At 36.8% G+C, this 19144-nt stretch overlaps 1 protein-coding gene across 1 annotated transcript; it reads left to right on the top strand.

Annotated features, from left to right (window-relative positions):
- Nucleotides 1-5566: 5566 nt before the first annotated feature.
- Nucleotides 5567-16488, top strand: ABCE1 (ATP binding cassette subfamily E member 1). The gene is made up of 17 exons (XM_026866984.1): nucleotides 5567-5771; nucleotides 6072-6157; nucleotides 6686-6783; nucleotides 7169-7286; nucleotides 9231-9368; nucleotides 9539-9608; nucleotides 10681-10777; nucleotides 11352-11441; nucleotides 12037-12158; nucleotides 12853-13074; nucleotides 13560-13619; nucleotides 13704-13762; nucleotides 13930-14040; nucleotides 14132-14274; nucleotides 14361-14483; nucleotides 15614-15725; nucleotides 15959-16488. Exons 1-17 carry the CDS (start codon nucleotides 5666-5668, stop codon nucleotides 16004-16006), a joined length of 1803 nt encoding a protein of 600 aa, XP_026722785.1. The 5' UTR covers nucleotides 5567-5665; the 3' UTR covers nucleotides 16007-16488.
- Nucleotides 16489-19144: the final 2656 nt, after the last annotated feature.

The following is a 19144-nucleotide window of genomic DNA, read 5'->3' as shown; positions in this document are numbered from 1 at the left end:
GGATAGACCCTTGTTGGTTTAAGGCCTTTAAAGATCTCAAGATATATCCAGAAACTAGTCTCTGACTATGCTTCCTATTTTTTATTCAGAGGATTCAACACTAACATTGAACATTCAAATTCCTAACGTTTAATTATTATTTAACAAAGTTAGTAAGTGTTCCATCTCTCCTGCCCTGGGCCGGCAGCGCCGAGCCGCCCTGAAGCCGTGTGTCCCCTTCCCCAGCTCAAAGGGAGCCGGGCCGCACGCCCCGTTGCATCCCGGCGTGGGCACGGCCCAGGCAGAAAGAGCGGCCCATGAGGGGTGGGAGGCCGTCCCTTCCCTGCCTGGCACTGCCCGTACATGCGGCTCGTTCTCTTTGGCGAGTTGTACGTCATCTTCCAGTGCTTTGCCTTTTTGCCAGCCGTCCTGAGCTGGGCGGCAGCAGCAGCAGCAGGGTGAAGGGAAAAGGTTTATTTCTGCTGCTGGGTTCGGCCGCAGGAATCGTTTTTCGTGTGGGGACCCTGGGTGGGCTCCTTGCGTTGTGATGGCTGGGGTCCGGGGGAGGGAAAGCCGGAATTTTTCTCCTGTGAAAGCAGGGGCCTTCCTCTGCTGGAGGAAAAAGCGGTGGTTTGCCTTATTTTGGAGAAGGTTATTAGCCACATGCGTGCTTGTGTGGCGAGGAGATCAAGACTTTTTGCAGGTTTAATAAGGTCGTAGGGTAAGACTATTTTTTACAAGGTATGTGGAAAAAAAAAGTATATAAATTCGGCAGGGCTTTTCTCTAGGTCCATGGTAGTGTTTCCTCTCTGGAATGCTCTTAGTAATTTCACCTGCAAGTTTCTGTGACTGTTTTCAAGTTCTAATTTCAATTTCTCTGCTATGATTTCTTAAAATTCTAGTCCTAAACAAGTGGTCGTGAAAAACTTCTGTAATTTTTCTGTGGTAGATTACTAATTTATGGGTTTGTTCCCATGCATTTTACTTTGTGTTAAAAGGAAATATTAAAGATTAGCTGGTGCTGAACAATATTCATTACCACTCAAACACACCCACTCATTATGCTGCGTCAGTATATTTGACCATATGCTTTTTCATGTTAACATTGTATTTATTTTCATATTCATGTTGTGCCTTATGAGTAATAGGAGTTAAATACAGTAGGGAAATTTGGGGCTTGTTTCAACTTCTTTTTGTACGTTGTCTCAGTTTCTAAAACAAACGTCAAAAGCTTAAGGGTAGACTAGTTCTTCATTCTCAGTATATTTTGTTTCTTTTTGTAACATTTGCCGTTATTTTGCTTTAACATTTATAAATGTAGCGATCTTCCATATGCAGTTTGAAAATTTGTTCTTTGTCTTTCATTTAAACTTTGAATACTCTAGTTCTTAACTTTCTTGTTCTTATTATGGAGTGACTGTATATAGTCCATCAGCAATGGATTGAGAAATATTTCTTGAGGTTAATTATTTTTGGAGGAAAGGTTAAATGCTACCCATTCTCACTACCTTCCACAGCATTTATCTTTGAGTTGTGATGCAATATAATTTAATAAAATGTTAACTGTTTTTCTGCAAAGTGACTGAAGTATGGCTCAATTCTGAACAGAGATCTCGCCTTCTTATCATTTAATTGAATTGTCTCTGGTTGTGTTTCAGCCTTGGTTTAATATTTTTTTTAATTTTTCTTTTTGTTTAAGTCTGAATAATTCAATGTGATTACAAATCTTTCTTGGTCATAATTAATAAAATCTAATATAACTAATGCCTGTGAAAGAAATAAATATCAGCATTTCTTAATGCAGATGTGTTAACATTTGTTGTACAAACTGGACATTACTGTTGCTTTTTGTGACAAGTATCAAGGTATGTTTAAATGTTTGGGTTTTTTAAATTTCTTCTGGTGTGTCAGAGATAGCGGCATCTGTGTCAGAGACCCTAAGAAGACTGACTTAAAATGCTTGTGCTAACATGTTTTGTGTCTTAGTTTTAGACATTTTAGTGTTTTTATTAAGTGTCATAACTGGACTTAATGAACAGCTTTTGGCTTCAATAAATGATACTGTCGAGTTCTTTAAAACTTTTTTTTTTTTTGCTAGCAGTTGTTATGCCTTCTCTTATTCTTTCACTTGTGTTGCAGTCCATTGTTCTGGAAAGATTTTCTGTTGTAGCTCCATCAGAATTCACTAATTCAAAATAATGCTTTACTCTGTAGTTAGTAACAAATTAGTATTTTTGCACTTTGTTCTGTTCTTGATTTGGAAAGCAGAAATACAGACATGAACTTCTAAATACCAGTTTCTCCTGCCCTTAAACTGCTGACTATACTTAACAGTTACTGGTATGCAGCATTGTAGCGTCTGCGTATTGTATGTGTTGCTGACCTGTGTTCAGTCTGTGGAGAGTTCTACTGGCTGTACCTTGAAATCCAACGATCCTGTTCAGTATGTTAAATGCCACCAAATTAACTGTATATAAATATGTAATGAGTTCAGTCTGGGTTTGGACAGCATTGTTTAGTTTTCTCTAGACTGTCAGTTCTAAGTAGAAATTATTGTTTTCGCTTGTGGACAAACATCAGGACAGTCCTGGAAATATTGCAGAAGTGACAGAAGTTGTAAATATTTTTTACTGAAAATGGTTGAAGACCCCTGCAGAGTTTCGGATAAAGTGACACTTCCATCATGCAGGTGGGAGCAGGGACGAACAAGTGTGTGTCTCCATGCAGGTTCATTACCCTGTTCCCCCCACCAGGTACTTTATAAAGGCTTGGTGTACTTACTTTCATTGCCACTTCAAAACTTCACCACAGATCAGCATTTCCCCATACAAGTAAGTTAGAAATAAAAAAAAATATGAGGCTGTTTCTTGCTTACCCTTTGCTGAATCAGACTGGGGTTGGTTATTAGTGTAAACTTCAGTCTGATTATCCCACTAAGACTGGGTGGAAAGCTTGCTGAGGTAGGTGGCAAAACCCATTTTAAGCCATATTTGCCTTGGTCTTTTTGAGCAAACCCCACCCCATAGGTCCTGCTTTGGTGCTTTAAGCCCAGCTCCAGATGAAGGGTGGGTGGATGGCTGAGAACAGAGCTTGGTCTGCTATCTGTACTGCTCAGGCAGTAACTCCGACCGGTGGCTTGGGAGGTTGGGCAGGGCAGGCAAGCTCCTGGGGTATGGCAGCTTTGTCTTCTAGAGCTTGCTTTGTAACCCATAAAAATCCTTTCCGAGCTAGCTCAAACTGAGAGAACTAGCAGAGAAAGCTCTGCCCGGGAGATAGGCGGCATGGTCGGTCTGTCTGCGCAGGGTACTTGGCCACACCAGTGTTGTTGAAGAACGGGCTGACCCACGTGAGGCCCTTCCCTTGGGAAAGCAAAGAGAGAGTGATTGATTCACCCCCGAATACTCTGTGCACTGCAGACTACAAGACTTTTATGAAAAGCAGTGGGATATATTCCCAAAGAATGGATCTTTATTTGAAGCACTGACAAAACCCAGTATCTGTCTCCTAGAATATTGCTGACTCAGACATCCTTACAGTTTTTAAGAGTAAGACTTACAGTTTTGTGTTTTCTATGGAAGAAAAATGAATTAAAGTGAGAATTGCATTCATTATTCCATGTCTGTTGGCCTTGCCTATGGATATAATTGCAATGTTCAGCCCTACTTTGTTAATCTAGTCTAACAATGCAGAACTGTAAAATCACTTTTTAATTCTTTTTTTTAATATGCTGTCATTTATATGAAAACACCAACTGTGTTATTAGGACTTTTTGGTTTGGGGAATGTTAAAATATTAGAGGAAAAAGAAAAAGAAAAAAGTAGAAACTACCACAGTAAGGTTGGCAGTATGACTAATAATTGCATCCATTTATATCTGATTGAGACTTATCTTTAGACACTAATGTAAAGCCAATTTGGAAATTGAAAAGAGAAATAAGACTACCACTTTTACAAGGAACCATTTAAAATATTCATAACTATGGTAGTAATGGATTTCAAGATACAATACCATCTTCATTTTTGACCTTTGCTCCTTGTTAGATGCCAGTCTCTTCCTTTCTTTCATATTACAGTAGTATCTATAGGATTCCTTCTAACTAAAGTTCACAGGTGGGTTTAGGGAAGGATGGAGTTTAAGGTGATAAATGTGCCATACACCTATTTTGTTCTTGCTTCTTTCAGGAAATTGGAATTCACAGCTTCTCTTCATATAATAGCTGTATGTAGTAAATAGTCTCTAAACCACTGCAAGATACTTTAGGTTGGTGGAGCAAAGATGAAACGACCATCTAACAGAAAATATTCTTTAATAAGAAATGTTGGAATCCTTTTCTTGGAAGGAAGTGCACATGTGGACTGTGTGGAAACCTGAAGTATTTCAAGACTCCTTCCCAATTATGTCTTTGAACTACTGATGCATATTGCATTAAATTGAAATTATTTTCCATTGGCATCATCTGTAGAACTGCCATCACTTTATTTAGTTGTGTTGAACTGCAAATGCTTTGTGTTGTATTTATGGTCTTTCTTTAGACCTAAAACCAAATGAGTTTGTCATCTGTAATAACTTGTAAATTTCTGAGAGCCTTGTAATTCAGGTTTTTCTGTTGTTCCGGAACAGGATCAAGTGGAGGGAATTGTCCTTAGATGCATGTTGCTCATAGGAAGATAAAGTCATCATTATTGTTATTCTCAGTATCGTGTGTAAATATGGTAAAGGAAATATAAATGCACTTCTAAATACATTCCACCTTTTTTATATATCAAGACTTAAATTTAAAACTCTGTCCTTCCCTCCCTTCTGCTGTAATTGCTGACATAAATTCCCAGGAATACAAGAAGTAATCTCACTGCTTTGAGTGCAGTTAATTGATTTCAGGAATATTTCATCATCTAGCACTCCAAGACCTTTGTCTTCTAAAAATAAAGAATCTCACTTTTTTTTTTTTTAATTTAAATATATTATAGTCATTGATACTATGCTAGGAAATGCAGAATGTAGGTGTAATTATTCAAACGCTAACGAAACGAGTTAAAAGAATCAAACATCATCACATATGTCTGTTCACGTTGCCTGGATTACTTTTCTATACGCAACTACAAATGTTCACTTTGAAAACTGGTTTACATTTTACAGTATTTTAATCATTTAATACAGAATATTGGCTTAGAGTTTGCAAAATGAATATTATAATCAGATTCTTGGAGTAATAGTTGGAGTCACAATTTGACTTTACCAGACCCTGTAGCATGAACAGGGTTACTTAAGGCAGCTTGTGAAACTGAAATTTGCAGCAGTATATAGATTCTTCTGTTCTTACTACAACATGCTTTTCTTGGAAACAAATACATTCTCAGATAAAATCATGATTTTATTTTACAGTGGAGAAATAGTAAAGGAATGGAAAGCTTATGTTTAAGATTTGTCAGTTATTTACATGTCATCAGCCTTACTACTTGTATCTGCGTCCTTGCCCAGTTTGCCATCTTGCTTAAGAGAAGAAAAAATCAAATCATTTTGCTTTTTTTATCTTTGAACTCTGGTAGTAATAACTTTGGATATGTATGTTCTTCTCTATGCTGTCAATAATTATGTTCTTTTTTGGATTTTTTTTCTTTTTTAAGATCTGGAAGACTCCCGCTGTTCCTCCTCATAACTGGTGTATGTGTTTAGCCCTAAATTGTGCATGATGGCAGATAAATTAACAAGAATTGCTATTGTCAACCATGACAAGTGTAAGCCAAAGAAATGCCGTCAAGAATGCAAGAAGAGTTGTCCTGTGGTTCGAATGGGTAAGGAATGTCATGTAACAAAGTATGTAAGCAATTGGAGACATTTTAGGTAATGTTCTACTAGAAGGACCCAATACTTTTATAATTGCTAGTTTTTTGTTTATCATTCATACTTTGTTTCATAAAGCCTTTAGAAGTATCACTGAAAGCATGAACTATGCCACTTTCCAGGTCTTCACGTAATCTGAAGGTTGCATGAATGTTAAACAGTTACACGTTCCTCTGTGGAATTTAGTACTACTAGCAAGAACTGTGTTTCTTCTGAAACTTTTCTGAGCTAATCGTACTCTTTTTCACCAGGAAAACTTTGCATAGAAGTCACATCACAGAGCAAAATAGCATGGATCTCAGAAACACTTTGTATTGGTTGTGGTATTTGCATCAAGGTAAAAATGAGGCTCCTCTATTTAAAGTGATAAAATTTCTTTCTTATGCCATTATATTTAGTAATGCATACTGTAACTTCAAAAAGCAGTTTTGTTTCCCTGAATGATCAGACCTTGCTAACTATTATTATTCATAGAAAGCAAAGTACTCTGTCAGTTTACTGAACTGGTTGGGTTGCAGGGTGCGGGTTATAACTTTTTGTTTGTGGCTTTATTTTTGTTTGATTTTGTTTGTTTGTAGATACCAAGCAGTAGAAAGATGTTTTTGTAAAAGAGCTAGAGAATATATGCAGTGTGTCTTATTTATATCACAGACTAACAGTCTGTATTGGTAACTATTTAACTTGAAAGCTGTGGTATAGAACTGCTTTGGAAAGTTGACTGTGTAAATGAAAGTGATTTGGTACAAGTTCTTTTTTAAGTATTTAAATGCACAGCTGTGTGCAGTACAGAACAAAGCGTTTTGTTAATAAATTGCTTGTGTGCACTAGTAATCTATAAATTTATTTAAATTAATTTAAATTACAGAAATGTCCTTTTGGAGCCTTGTCAATTGTTAACTTACCTAGCAACCTGGAGAAAGAAACAACACATAGATATTGTGCCAATGCCTTCAAACTTCACAGGTATTTTATTTTTCAAATCAATGTAAAAGAGTCAAAAAGCTTTTGATAGTCCAAAGATAGTGCCAAACATCAAGGTGTTTGTGGTTATTACCTCAGTCGCTTCCTTTTTGAATGTTACTTACTTTTTTCTTGTTAAAAAATATTATCATGAAATAAAATCTTAGTGCTCATTTCATACAGCTCCTGTTTATAAAGAACAGACTGCTCTTAAATCTTTCTTCTGATCTTATGTTTTTAAGGAATGTTGATTTAATCTGAATTATGTATTGGCAAGTAGGCTGAAATAATCAGAAAGTCTGAAAATAGGTTGTAACATTTACTTTACCACCAAACTTTGGTGTCTGATGGCATTAATATAATCCAGAATTATCAATGTTGTGTACAGGTTGCCTATCCCTCGTCCAGGTGAAGTGCTGGGATTGGTTGGAACCAATGGTATTGGAAAATCAACTGCCTTGAAAATTTTAGCAGGAAAACAGAAGCCAAATCTTGGAAAATATGATGTATGTATCAGCAATAAAATAGAGTTGTCATTATAGATAGCTGTGGCTGTATTTTTTTAATGAATTTTTGTATTTGTGAACACGATAGAATTTGTGAGGACTTTGGCACTTTCCCTAGTAGCAGCCGGTGACCTGCCTCACACGGAAAGGCTCTTTTGCAAATCCTGTATATCTTTTAAGAAAGATAAGGATACCAATTATAACTGTAACTCACTACAGATAAATTTCAGAGGCAGATTTCTGTCTTTAAGTCACACTTAAGGTTTCTTTTCATACCAGTCTTTTAAAATGTCAGCTTTTTTTCCCTGCACAATTTACCTGTTTCCCACCAAGGGATTTAGGTAGCTCAAGTTTTGGAGTTTGTTCCAAGTTCAACATTGTTTTTACCTGAACAGCTCTAGTGTCTGGGAGCACTTACCATGTGTCCTTGTGATCTCTTAGGCTTTTTTATCTTTGATTCTTTATAAGATTATATCTTATAACATATGTTGTTATCACAACTTGTTGCTGAAGGTATTTCCCACTGTACACTTCGAGTTCTGAAAATCCTTTGTTTCTTCGTGTTGCTAGATACTTAGAAATTTTGATGGTATATTTTGAGAACCAGACATAGGACAACTTGTGATCTGCTGGTGTTCATGGGAGATCATAATCCAGTTTCCTGTGTATTTACACTGTCAAACTGTGCAGCCAGCAAGCAAAGTAATTTACAGGGGTTTGTTTACCTAGCACTACTCCAGAGAGTGAATATTATTAAATAAAAGACGTAACTATTGTGACTCTTCATATCAGACAGTATTTAAGTTATCACCTTCTCAGCTTCAAATCATTTGTTGACAATTGTATTCTGACGCTCGCTTTTGTCCTTCAAGAAGGGCTCGTAGGAACAAGTGTGTTCAAATTTTGTTCCTCAGTTTCTTTACCTGAAAGAGTAACAATTTAATAAATTATTCATTTCATGGCTGCCTCTTAAAACTGCAAAGAAATAATCATTTCCCAGGTACATTTTCCCTTCTGTTTCAAGTTTGGTTTATATTATTTTGTGGACTCCTTGTTTCAGGTGGTAGTATTGCAGAAATAACAAAACTTTTGACTTTCTGAGTGTGTACTTAATTGAATTACCATGCTTCCAAAATCAGACTTTGCTGTGAAGAGCCAAATCATTATGACCACAGAAACATGTGGTATGAATTGAATCTTCCATGTTGCTTCTGCTCTAAAAGTTAGGAAGCATTTCCTCTGTGTATTCGCTTGGTTTGGAAATACAGCTGTGGTACTCTGTTTCTGTAGCATTTACCATCAAAATAATCATCTCGGCACCATCCAGAGTAGTACGCTGAGTAAAACAAAACTGTACCAGTTGAGACTACTTCTTGGGTGATTGCACTGAACTGTTCCTTTTTTTGTTGTTGTCGTTTCTCCATTGTCTTCTCCTGTTTTCTTAAAAATGAAGCAGAGAAAATGACCAGATTTTATTGCGTCTTTTGTACGAGTTGATTTTATCCATCTATTCATTTATTTTTCCTTTGGATTAGCTAGATCAGATAGCTAATAAGTGCAGTTAGACTAATCCATACTGTAATTTTCCCCATGAAGTAATTTCACTCGTAGCTTCTTAAATGTCGTAAGGACCATTTTGGATATCCTTTGTGCAAATTTAAAATGCTTTTTCTTGAGAGTGCGGGTGACAGTGCACATGGAAAAAATGTCTGAACTGCTGACCTCCATTTTCCAATTTTATAATTTTTCTATAGTTTTTTTTAATGCAAACTTTGCAGAGGCAGCATAAGTTTGGTAACTAGCTTTTTTCCAGGCGCTTTTTTTTTTTTTTTTTTTAATCTTGCGAGCTTATTCTATTTGCTGTATCGATAGGAATTTTAAAATTTCACTTTTTTACGATTTTTTTAGAATGGTAAAATTAAACACAGACTAATTTTGTCACAGGATCCACCTGACTGGCAAGAAATTTTGACTTATTTCCGAGGATCTGAATTACAAAATTATTTTACCAAGATCCTGGAAGATGACCTGAAAGCTATCATTAAACCTCAGTATGTGGACCAGATCCCTAAAGCTGCAAAGGTGAGACATTTCATGAGCTTCATTTCATGAAGGCTGGGAGCTCCTCCTGTAAAACTTCTCTTGTGTTTAAAGATTTTATTTAGCAGTAAAATTCAATTACAAAAATGCACTACTGTCTGAAATTTTTAATGTTGAAATAATGTGGGGTTTTTTTATTATCTATCATGCAGGGAACAGTGGGGTCAATTCTGGATAGGAAGGATGAAACTAAGACGCAAACTGTTGTATGTCAGCAGCTTGGTAAGTAATTTTTTAAAGTCAAACTTCGAAGCATTTGAAAAATTCATATCTACTAAAAAAAATAAAGGTACTACTAATGTCATAGTAGATTTAAATTATACCAGATTAAAAAAGAGAAAAAAAACAAAGATGCTTCAGTTTGAAGCCCAGGGCTTGCTGTAAGCATGCCTGAACCAATGCAGATAATAGTTTCTAGTGGCAAAGGCAAACTGATAGATGCTAGTTAACAGAATCTAATGCAGGTTTTTTTTCATGGTAGAAAATCTGGAAAAATTCCAGTTACCATCTGTTGCTCTTGCTTGCTCACAACTATGGCAAAATCTTAGCATCTTTTCTTGTGAGAACCATTGCAGCTAAGAAATATTATCAAAGTACCCAAAAAAGAGGGGTGTTTTTCTTACCAAAAAAAAAAGCTGTATATAGCTAATTATAATGGGAGTAGTAATGACTCCTGAGAACAATGCAGTTAAGAACAATATCTGTATAGCCCAGCCCTGGTAATTTTTTTGTAGGTGTTGTGAATTTAGTTGTTACTAAACTTAGGTGTGAATTTAGAAACACCTAAATTTACAACAGGATTTTTTTTGGTAGAGCTGAGTGGTAAAGGTGGGGCTGCTTTGGTCTTTGGGTCCCACTTAACTTGTTAGTGAAATACTATATTCTTGAAATGTATATTCTGATGAGAAAATACTGGCTTTGCCCATCTAATGTTTGAGGGACTTGATTTTCCTGAAAATTCAAACTCTTCAACCAGGTCTAACAAGAAACACTTTGAAAACTGGTATAGTTGCTTTTTAGGACCAGAAATCTTTACCACATACATGGTAGAAAAACAAATGGAAAAGTAATCCTTCTGCATGATAAGAAGCAGCCATACAAATTAATCTGCTAGTGCTGCAGAGAAGCAGTGACTTACAAATAGCATTATGATGCTACTGTATAAACTGAATGCTTCTTTCTGTTTTTTCCTCTGTATAGGATGTCTGCTGTGATTATACATGTTTCTGTGGTAGTAAAAATATGAATTGGTGTGTTGGTTGTAACATATCTAAAATGAATCACTTATTTGCAGACTTAACTCATCTGAAAGAAAGAAATGTTGAGGACCTTTCAGGAGGAGAACTTCAGAGATTTGCTTGTGCAGTTGTTTGCATTCAGAAGGCCGATATGTATGTTTAATTCACTGCTGTTACACATTGCTTCTAATGATCTGTCTCAGAAAATACGGTCCTCTAATTTATTCTTAGAATAATACTTTTGTTTAAGTATTTTAAACAAAAGTATTTTTTAAAATTAATTTGTTTTTACCAACCCATATTTACTCATTATATAACATCTGGGTTTTTTATACTTTAATTCATCTGACTTTTTTTTCTTGTTTTGTTGGGTTTTTTCTCTTTTGGAAGATGTGTGTCTTCCAGTCTCCTAAAGAATTTTTGCACTTTTCAGTTCATGTTAGATTTAAGCTGAATCAGAACTTAATGCATGGGATTCCTCCCTGATTGCTAATTTCTCATAACGTTTGATAACTTTATCAGAGATTTTGGCAACTCAAACCACGCAACAATTTCACGTAACAGTCATCAGAGATTCAAGGCAGGTGTCAGTACATAATTCTCATTTCGTCTCTCTCAATATAAATAATAATTTTTAATTCATATTTAATGGTTGAAATGTTAGTATTAGCTTTGAATATGTAGAAAGCTTGCATTACTAAGTCTTCATTCTTTCTTTTGGGGCTAGCTTCATGTTTGATGAACCTTCTAGCTACCTAGATGTCAAGCAGCGCTTGAAGGCTGCCATTACCATTCGATCCCTAATAAACCCTGACAGGTAAATACAACCTTTAAATGTTTTGCTAGACTGTAACAACAGATGACTGTTTACAGAGGGAAGAAACATCCAGTCCATCTCCCTAGAAGCGCTGACTTCTCAGTATGGTACACTAATGTTTAAAATATTCTAAGTCAGTAATATTCTATTCCTTTGCATTTTGGAAACTTATTTCCTATAGTTTCTCTACTATTTCAGCACTGGGGTAAATTTTGTAATAAGGATGTGAAAATATAGGTGGTTATTTTTCACCTGAATATTGCTGTTCCATCCCCTTCTCACAAAGATTTTTTTTTCTTAAGATGTGCTATTTTTCACTCCAGTCAATGAATATGCTTCCACTTACCATACATAAAGAAGCTGCCAGTTTCCACTGAAGATGGACTTTGAACTTGTCATTCACAGTGTCTATTTATTGGACGGTTTTAAAAAAATGCTTATCAGAGATTTGAACTCTGTCTTTAGTATAAAGCTAAGAAACCATATTAAATGAAAATCATGTTGATAGCTTTTGCTTATGCAAGACTAGACAAAGAAAAAAAGAAAAATGTTTTGAATTGAAGTATAAAAGCATCTCTCTGGCTCTATTTTTCAGGTACATTATTGTTGTAGAGCATGATCTAAGTGTGTTAGATTATCTCTCTGACTTTATCTGCTGCCTGTATGGTGTGCCAAGTGCTTATGGTGTTGTTACTATGCCTTTCAGCGTAAGAGAAGGTAATTCTTGCCATATTTCTCTTTTTAAACATACCCAAAAAAAAAAATCTGTGGAAGAAAAAAAGGTACCAAAATGCTGGTTGTCTACTTCATGAACATGTCTTCTTCCTGTTACAGTTCAGTAACTAAAAAACTGCTGGTTTATGTTGTACAGAATAACTGCTTTACATGATCCTAAATTTATAACTCTACCAGGAAGTCTTAATATTATGAAATGCCCCTTGTCTCTTGCTATGGACATGAACTTGAATACTTGCAGGTGTTTTGTAAACAGTGGAGTTACACAAAAGGCCCTATAAAAAGTAGCAAAAGGGCAGGAGACAGTTTGCCCAGTGCAGAGGTACATAGTGTTCAGCTGAACTCACCACACTTCTAGCACTGAGACTCTGTAAGAAATGTTTTTGTGAGAATGGGTCCAACAGCAGTAGTTTCTTTAAACCCTACACACATTACTAATAGTAGGTTTTCAGGAAGAGCTTCTATAGCCTTTCTGTAATTTTAGTGAGATTCTTCTTCATTCACTTTGCATAATGTACACACTTTCAAATAGGAGGTTTGGTTGCCTCTTTTAATGTGCCATTTAAAAATGCAGTGTTCTTCTGAGCTGATTGGAATTAACAGCCAAGCATTGAAATTCACCTTGTCATGCTTTGTTGTAGAACTTGTTTAATGATATCTTTTCCTCCCTTCGTAGGCATAAACATTTTCTTAGATGGCTACGTTCCAACAGAAAATCTAAGGTTTCGAGATGCATCTCTGGTATTTAAAGTGGCTGAGACAGCAAATGAAGAAGAGGTTAAAAAGATGTGTATGTACAAATATCCAGGAATGAAAAAAAAGATGGGAGAATTTGAACTATCCATAGTAGCTGGAGAATTCACTGATTCTGAAATTATGGTGATGTTGGGGGAAAATGGTAAGTGCGGTTCTTGTTGGAAACTACTTCTACAGCCCTAAATATGTTCCTAAATTCCTTTTGCAGCCTGGGAGCCAGGCTTCAAAATTACTGGTTTTGAGTCAGGTTGAACTGCTTGTTTCTTAGCAGAGATGTCAAGCCAGGAGCTTGCTTTCTGAACAGCAGGAACTGGGAGGTACTGAGTGGTCGTGATGCCATTGTAGTTGTCTTTTACCCCATTTTAAGAACTTAGATTGGCAAGATGAGGGTTGACCTGGTGAGCTTAGCCACAAGTCTACACTACTGGAGCTTGAGCTGGCTCTTCCATTTGAAAAAAACAAGTAATAGCAAGTGCTGCTTGCTGAAAGTAAATACAGGAATTCTCCAAGCAGTCTAATTTTAAAATGTATGCTTCATTAAGCCTGTAATTTTTTTTTGTATCAGTGACTTGAACGATTAAGTTACTAAAAAGTCCAAAGTAATATGTAACTTGCATTTCATTTTAGGAACTGGCAAAACTACATTTATCCGAATGCTTGCAGGAAGACTTACGCCTGATGAAGGAGGTAGTGCTTAATACCTTAGTTGAAACCTATTTTGAACATACTGGAAAAGCTCTTGTTTTCACTATAAGTTTTATCTTTTCATAGGTGAGGTCCCAGTTCTAAACGTCAGTTACAAACCACAGAAGATCAGTCCTAAATCTACAGTACGTTTAAGCCTTATTCACTAAGTATTGTGTTTGCTACAAAAACCATGTTCTTAGTATGCAGGTAGAATTTCTTTATGCCTAGAACAAAAAGCTCTATTCTATTTCTTCTTGCTTTCTTGTGGTGTGCTGCATAAAACTGAGCGGCAGTGTTTTTATTTTAATAGGGAAGCGTCCGTCAGCTACTTCATGAGAAGATCAGAGATGCCTACACGCACCCCCAGTTTGTAACTGATGTCATGAAACCTCTTCAAATAGAAAACATCATCGACCAGGAGGTATTCATGACTGAGACAATATCCTGACTTGTTCTTCACTCTCTACCTGTACCTGAACTAAATCTGGCCTTACTCCCCCCTGCCCCAACAGGTTCAGACATTGTCTGGTGGTGAGTTGCAGCGCGTCGCGTTAGCTCTCTGTCTTGGTAAACCTGCAGACGTCTACCTAATCGATGAACCCTCAGCATATTTAGACTCTGAACAACGTCTGATGGCTGCTAGAGTCATTAAACGGTAAAGTATACACAGTGAGAAAAATAACTGAAATTCTCAGTAGTTCTACAAGAAGTTTACATTTTCTTTTTTTTTTTCTATTTCAGTTTCATTCTCCATGCTAAAAAAACAGCCTTTGTGGTAGAACATGATTTTATCATGGCTACATATCTTGCTGATCGTGTGATTGTTTTTGATGGTATTCCTTCCAAGAACACACTTGCGAACAGGTAAGAGACTTGTTTGGATTAGTAATCAAGGTAAAGGAGGACAATGTAGAAATAAACTGTTTATCAGAAGCATCAACAAAAACAAGGAGATGAAGCATCGCTGACTGGAAATTTAAGCTGCATTTAAAGTGATCCAAGAGTGTCTTGAATGTTCTGGCTTGTGTTTTGAAGTGAGAGAAGTGGGATCAACCCACAGTTAGAGGCTGCCTAGACAGAGTTGGGACCTGGCTGGAGGATGTAACCAAGCCTTCTAAAACTAGAGCAGCTCTTGGCTTCAACTAGTCTTAGGCAACTGCACACCAATTAAATTACAATCAGATAAGAACAAATAAGTGGCATCGATTGTAAGGAATGAAGAAAAGGATCAATTGTAAATTATGCTTATGACAAGAACTTTTAGATGTATTAGAAGGAAGCAGTGTACTAAGGGCATGTGCAGGCAAATCTCATGAAGTGCAGGGCTTGACAGTGACATGCCATGGGCCTGATCTGTTTTACTCTCAAAGCTGGCCCTTTTGCTATGTCTGCTTTTGTTCTTGTAAACAATTTCATGTGAATTACAGAGACTTTTTGAGGAGCCGGCTTATTAGAAACGAGGCTTTTAGAACGTGCAGTTACTAGGTACTTAGCACGAGCCAGATAAAGTAAACACACTGGCCTAGCAGTGTGTTCACAACACAGGGCTAGCCTGGTGTTGTTGGTATTCCTTCCAAGAACAGACTTGTCTGAATTAAAAAACCACGATCATATAACCATCCCTCAGCATCAATATACGTGAAGATTATTGTTAGATCTTGCTAATGGTGCAACTGGGGTTTTTTTCTCCTTGGAATTTTAAATGTGGAATTTCCAGCACACACAGGTTTGGATACAATGTAAAAATCATGTGAAGGTAGCAGCTGGAGTCTTGTAGTGCCAGGCTGAGATACTGCTGAAAGATAAGCGCAGTAGTTATGACTCCCTGAGACATGATTTGTTTGAAAATGTAGCAGCACATCCTGGTATGTTGTCTATCGCTTGCATTTCTGTTACCAGACCCCAGTGAGCTCAGGAAGGAGATCGAAGCTGCCTGTAACCTGTTAGTATAGAACTTCTGAGAACTGAGCTGGAATGTTCTTCTCTCTTAACAGTCCACAGACCCTTTTGGCTGGAATGAATAAGTTTTTATCTCAACTTGAAATCACTTTTAGACGAGACCCCAACAATTACAGGCCAAGAATAAACAAACTCAATTCAATCAAGGTAAGAGAGAAGCACCTTTACAGTAAAGAAGCCACAACTGTTTAACAAAGCCGGGTTTCAAAATACGGAACAAAATTAAGACTAACCTCATACTTCTACTCTGTTGGAAAACAGCATGTGGAATGAGTAGTAAGGGGATTAGAAAGGAGTTTAAATAAGTGTATTTTATTTCAGCTATGTCCATGTCTGCCAAAGACTACTTCAGTAACATTAACCCTTTTTCTTTTCTCAAGGATGTAGAACAAAAGAAGAGTGGAAACTACTTCTTCCTGGATGACTAAATTCTGAATCTGAGCATCTTTAACTGGCGCATAGAAATGCCATTTGGAATCTAAATATTTGTGGATGAGAAGGCTCGATTGGGTTTTAGAACACTTAATCTTTTGGAGCTTCAGATCTCTTGCTGCGTGTAACATCTGAGACCAGTAGCAGTGTAAATCCTAGTCTGAGTAAAACTGCCACTTTCTATATTTTGGTGACACAGCCCTATTCTCAGTGTAATATTTTAAAAATAGACCACCTTGAAATTGTGCAAATGAGTTGCCTGATTTTTCAAAACTAAAAAGGAGGTTTTCAATTCAGTATATCCTACTCATGTACCAAGTACTGACTGCACTTCCTCTTAATTTTATAAGTCTTTGAAGCTGTTTCCAGTATAAAAGGGAAGCTTACCAGGAATGTCAAGCTACAGAAGCAATTCCTATTTTAAAAAGGTTGAATCTCTCTGGATGAGGGTTTCATAAATAAATATCCTCCTAACTTACAGCTCTTATGTGACACAGTGCAAAATTTCTTGAATTACTAAATCAAAAGTCTATTTATATGATGTTGTCATGCACACCTTTTCTTACACTACAGTAACATCAAAAAATGGAATACAAACAATATGAAGATAGCTATAGCTTTTTCAGTCATCTGTCCTTGTACATCTTCTCAAACCTAGTTACAGAATAATCAGTTAAAGTTGTAAAGAAAATATTTTAAATCCTTTTAATCTTCTGTAACTTAAATTAACGTAGTGAAAAAAGGTTAATGTCTGTTTTTTCTAAGTCACTCCTCCATGGCTAAGTGCTGGCACCCACCCCCCTTTCAGTGGAAAGATCCAAGGTTAAGATGTGAGAATTGCTTTTGCCTGAAGCAAAAGCTTTGATCCTTACTATAGACAAAAATGAAAGTAAATAAAGTAACTTGTCAAAAAACAATTTCTATACAAAGTACAGTCCTTCAGGGAGACAGAGGGAAAACTGCCTATTTTTAAGGGTTCCTACTTGGGTTATGTGTTGCAGATGTGTAAAAGCTTCTAGCTATGTATCTTAAAAGTAAGGAAAGGTATTCTCTGTGCAACAGTTGTCTGGTCTGCCTTCGATGGCATGTGAAAAATGTTATGAGAGAGAAAAGAATACAGGGCTTTGTTCTTTATTTACATTTTTGCCTTGTAAGTTACAGGAGAAGGCTGTCATTTGTCTTTAAGCCATTCTGTGTGTCAGTAACAGATATTTTCTAACATTGGCAGTGTAGGTGTTAGACATAGTGAGGTACAGTGTGTGTAAGTGCCAACAGCAATCCACCTGTGTTATGCCTGCAGAGGTGTACTCCCTGAAAAGTACAGTTAACAAGTACAGCCTTATACCACCAACACTTTGGGCTCAAGTTCTGTATCCTCTGTTCAGCAGGCCTAATTGGGGTAAGGAAAAGAGGTGGTTTAAGCAAATAGTGGAAGCTCTATCAGTTTATTAGATGCTAAATATTACCTCTAGGGGTATCCTGCAACCTAAACCATCTTGACCCTAGTGAAGGGTTTGGCCAATCAATCTACAAGTCTGTCAGCAAAAATAGAGGAGACCAGCCTGACTTTTTCAAGAGTGGAGTAGCACCTAGTAGAACCTAGAGTAGCAAGGCAGGGCATAGGCTCCACTTAAAACACTTAAAAGTCAATTCTAAGAGCACATGTGGCCCTACCAGTTAGTGCCATGGTGTTGTCTTTCGCTATTTCCCCAAACAGCTTGTCTTTGTTTTTGCACCAAAGCTCACAAATGCCTGCTCAAGTACTGACCCCTGACCAGAGCTGGGCTACAACTGGAGGTAATTTCAGAGTCTCCCAGGAAAGATGACAAGAAGCCATTTATGTCTAGTAGTAAAGGCAGAGAACCACAGTGCTATCTGCTGTTAAATCCCTTAGTGCTTGCTTTGTTCTCAACCTGAAGAATTGAAGCTTGCCTCTGGAAATCCTGAATGCATTTCTGACTGGAAAAGTATTGAGATTAAAACACCACAGCACAGCTTCTGCCACTACAATTTTGAGTAAGAACTAGAAAGCCAGTTTATGTCCCCTTTTAGGCTGCAGCTTGCCCATGTATTAACTGTTAATCGTTCTGCTGCTGTCTACAAGTGGCTCCTAGCAGCACAAACCCCTCCATTTCACATCACTACAATAGTTCCAAAATTTCATAATTTCAAAAGAAAGTGAAAAGACAAAACATTTATTTTAAGTAGGGTTTTATACATGGCATGCATTTGAAAAGAAATTCATTTATCACACAGCTATCACTCAAGTTTCCTGATCAAGGGGGGTACAATCTGGGACATGACTGAAGGGAGTACCATCACCTACACTAGTATATACAGAGATAGAAAAATATACACAACAGTTAATTTTACAGAGCAACAGAGCTGAGTGAATACTGTGCACACTGCACTCTCCCAGTCTGGACAGCTGAACAGCCAAACTGCAAAGGCAACAGGAACGCTGTGGAGATTGTTATCAGGGTCAGAAGAAACAGCATCAGAACTCTGACACAGTGTAAAAATATAAGGCAGAAGCCACTTTCTTCTGAACTGTAGGGAAGAGCAGAGCACACCCAGACTCCCCATCTTGTTTTTAAAAGTAGTTCCAGCAAGGAGTTGTACATGCAAAACATAAATTTGCATCAACAGTGCAACAACAAAATACTGAACAGTAGCTCAATCATACAAACTTAAAAAAACATAACATGCTTCTCCTCACAAAGTATCTAGGATTTGTCAGTGCATTAGTGTTAAAGTGGCATTAAAAAAACTTCTGCTATTACAACAGATGCAGAATTATTTTGGAAATGCATAGCATCTACATTTTTATTGTCTTTGTAATTATATTCAGTTGGCATAGGCACCAGTCCAGTCACACCAGCATTAAGAATTCTTGGTGGAAACAGCCATTCTTACCAATCCATACACGGTTATTCTTGACTGCTTGTCTTGATTTTGATTTCAACAAATAAATGCTTTTTAAAATTCAAAAATATACCCTATGAATATGAAAAGAACTATATACAACATACCTAAGACACAGGGTTAGCTGGCTGCCATATGTGTCACACACTGAAGAGAAACATTCAAGTTTGACAGATTTTTTTTTTTTTTTTTTTTTTTTTTTTTTTTTT

This window comes from Athene cunicularia, unplaced genomic scaffold, assembly GCF_003259725.1.
Source record: "Athene cunicularia isolate RWA unplaced genomic scaffold, athCun1 SCF_1, whole genome shotgun sequence".
NCBI lineage: Eukaryota > Metazoa > Chordata > Aves > Strigiformes > Strigidae > Athene > Athene cunicularia.
The sequence above is the reverse complement of the archived record's forward strand: the minus strand, read 5'-3'. Positions and strand labels throughout refer to the sequence as shown.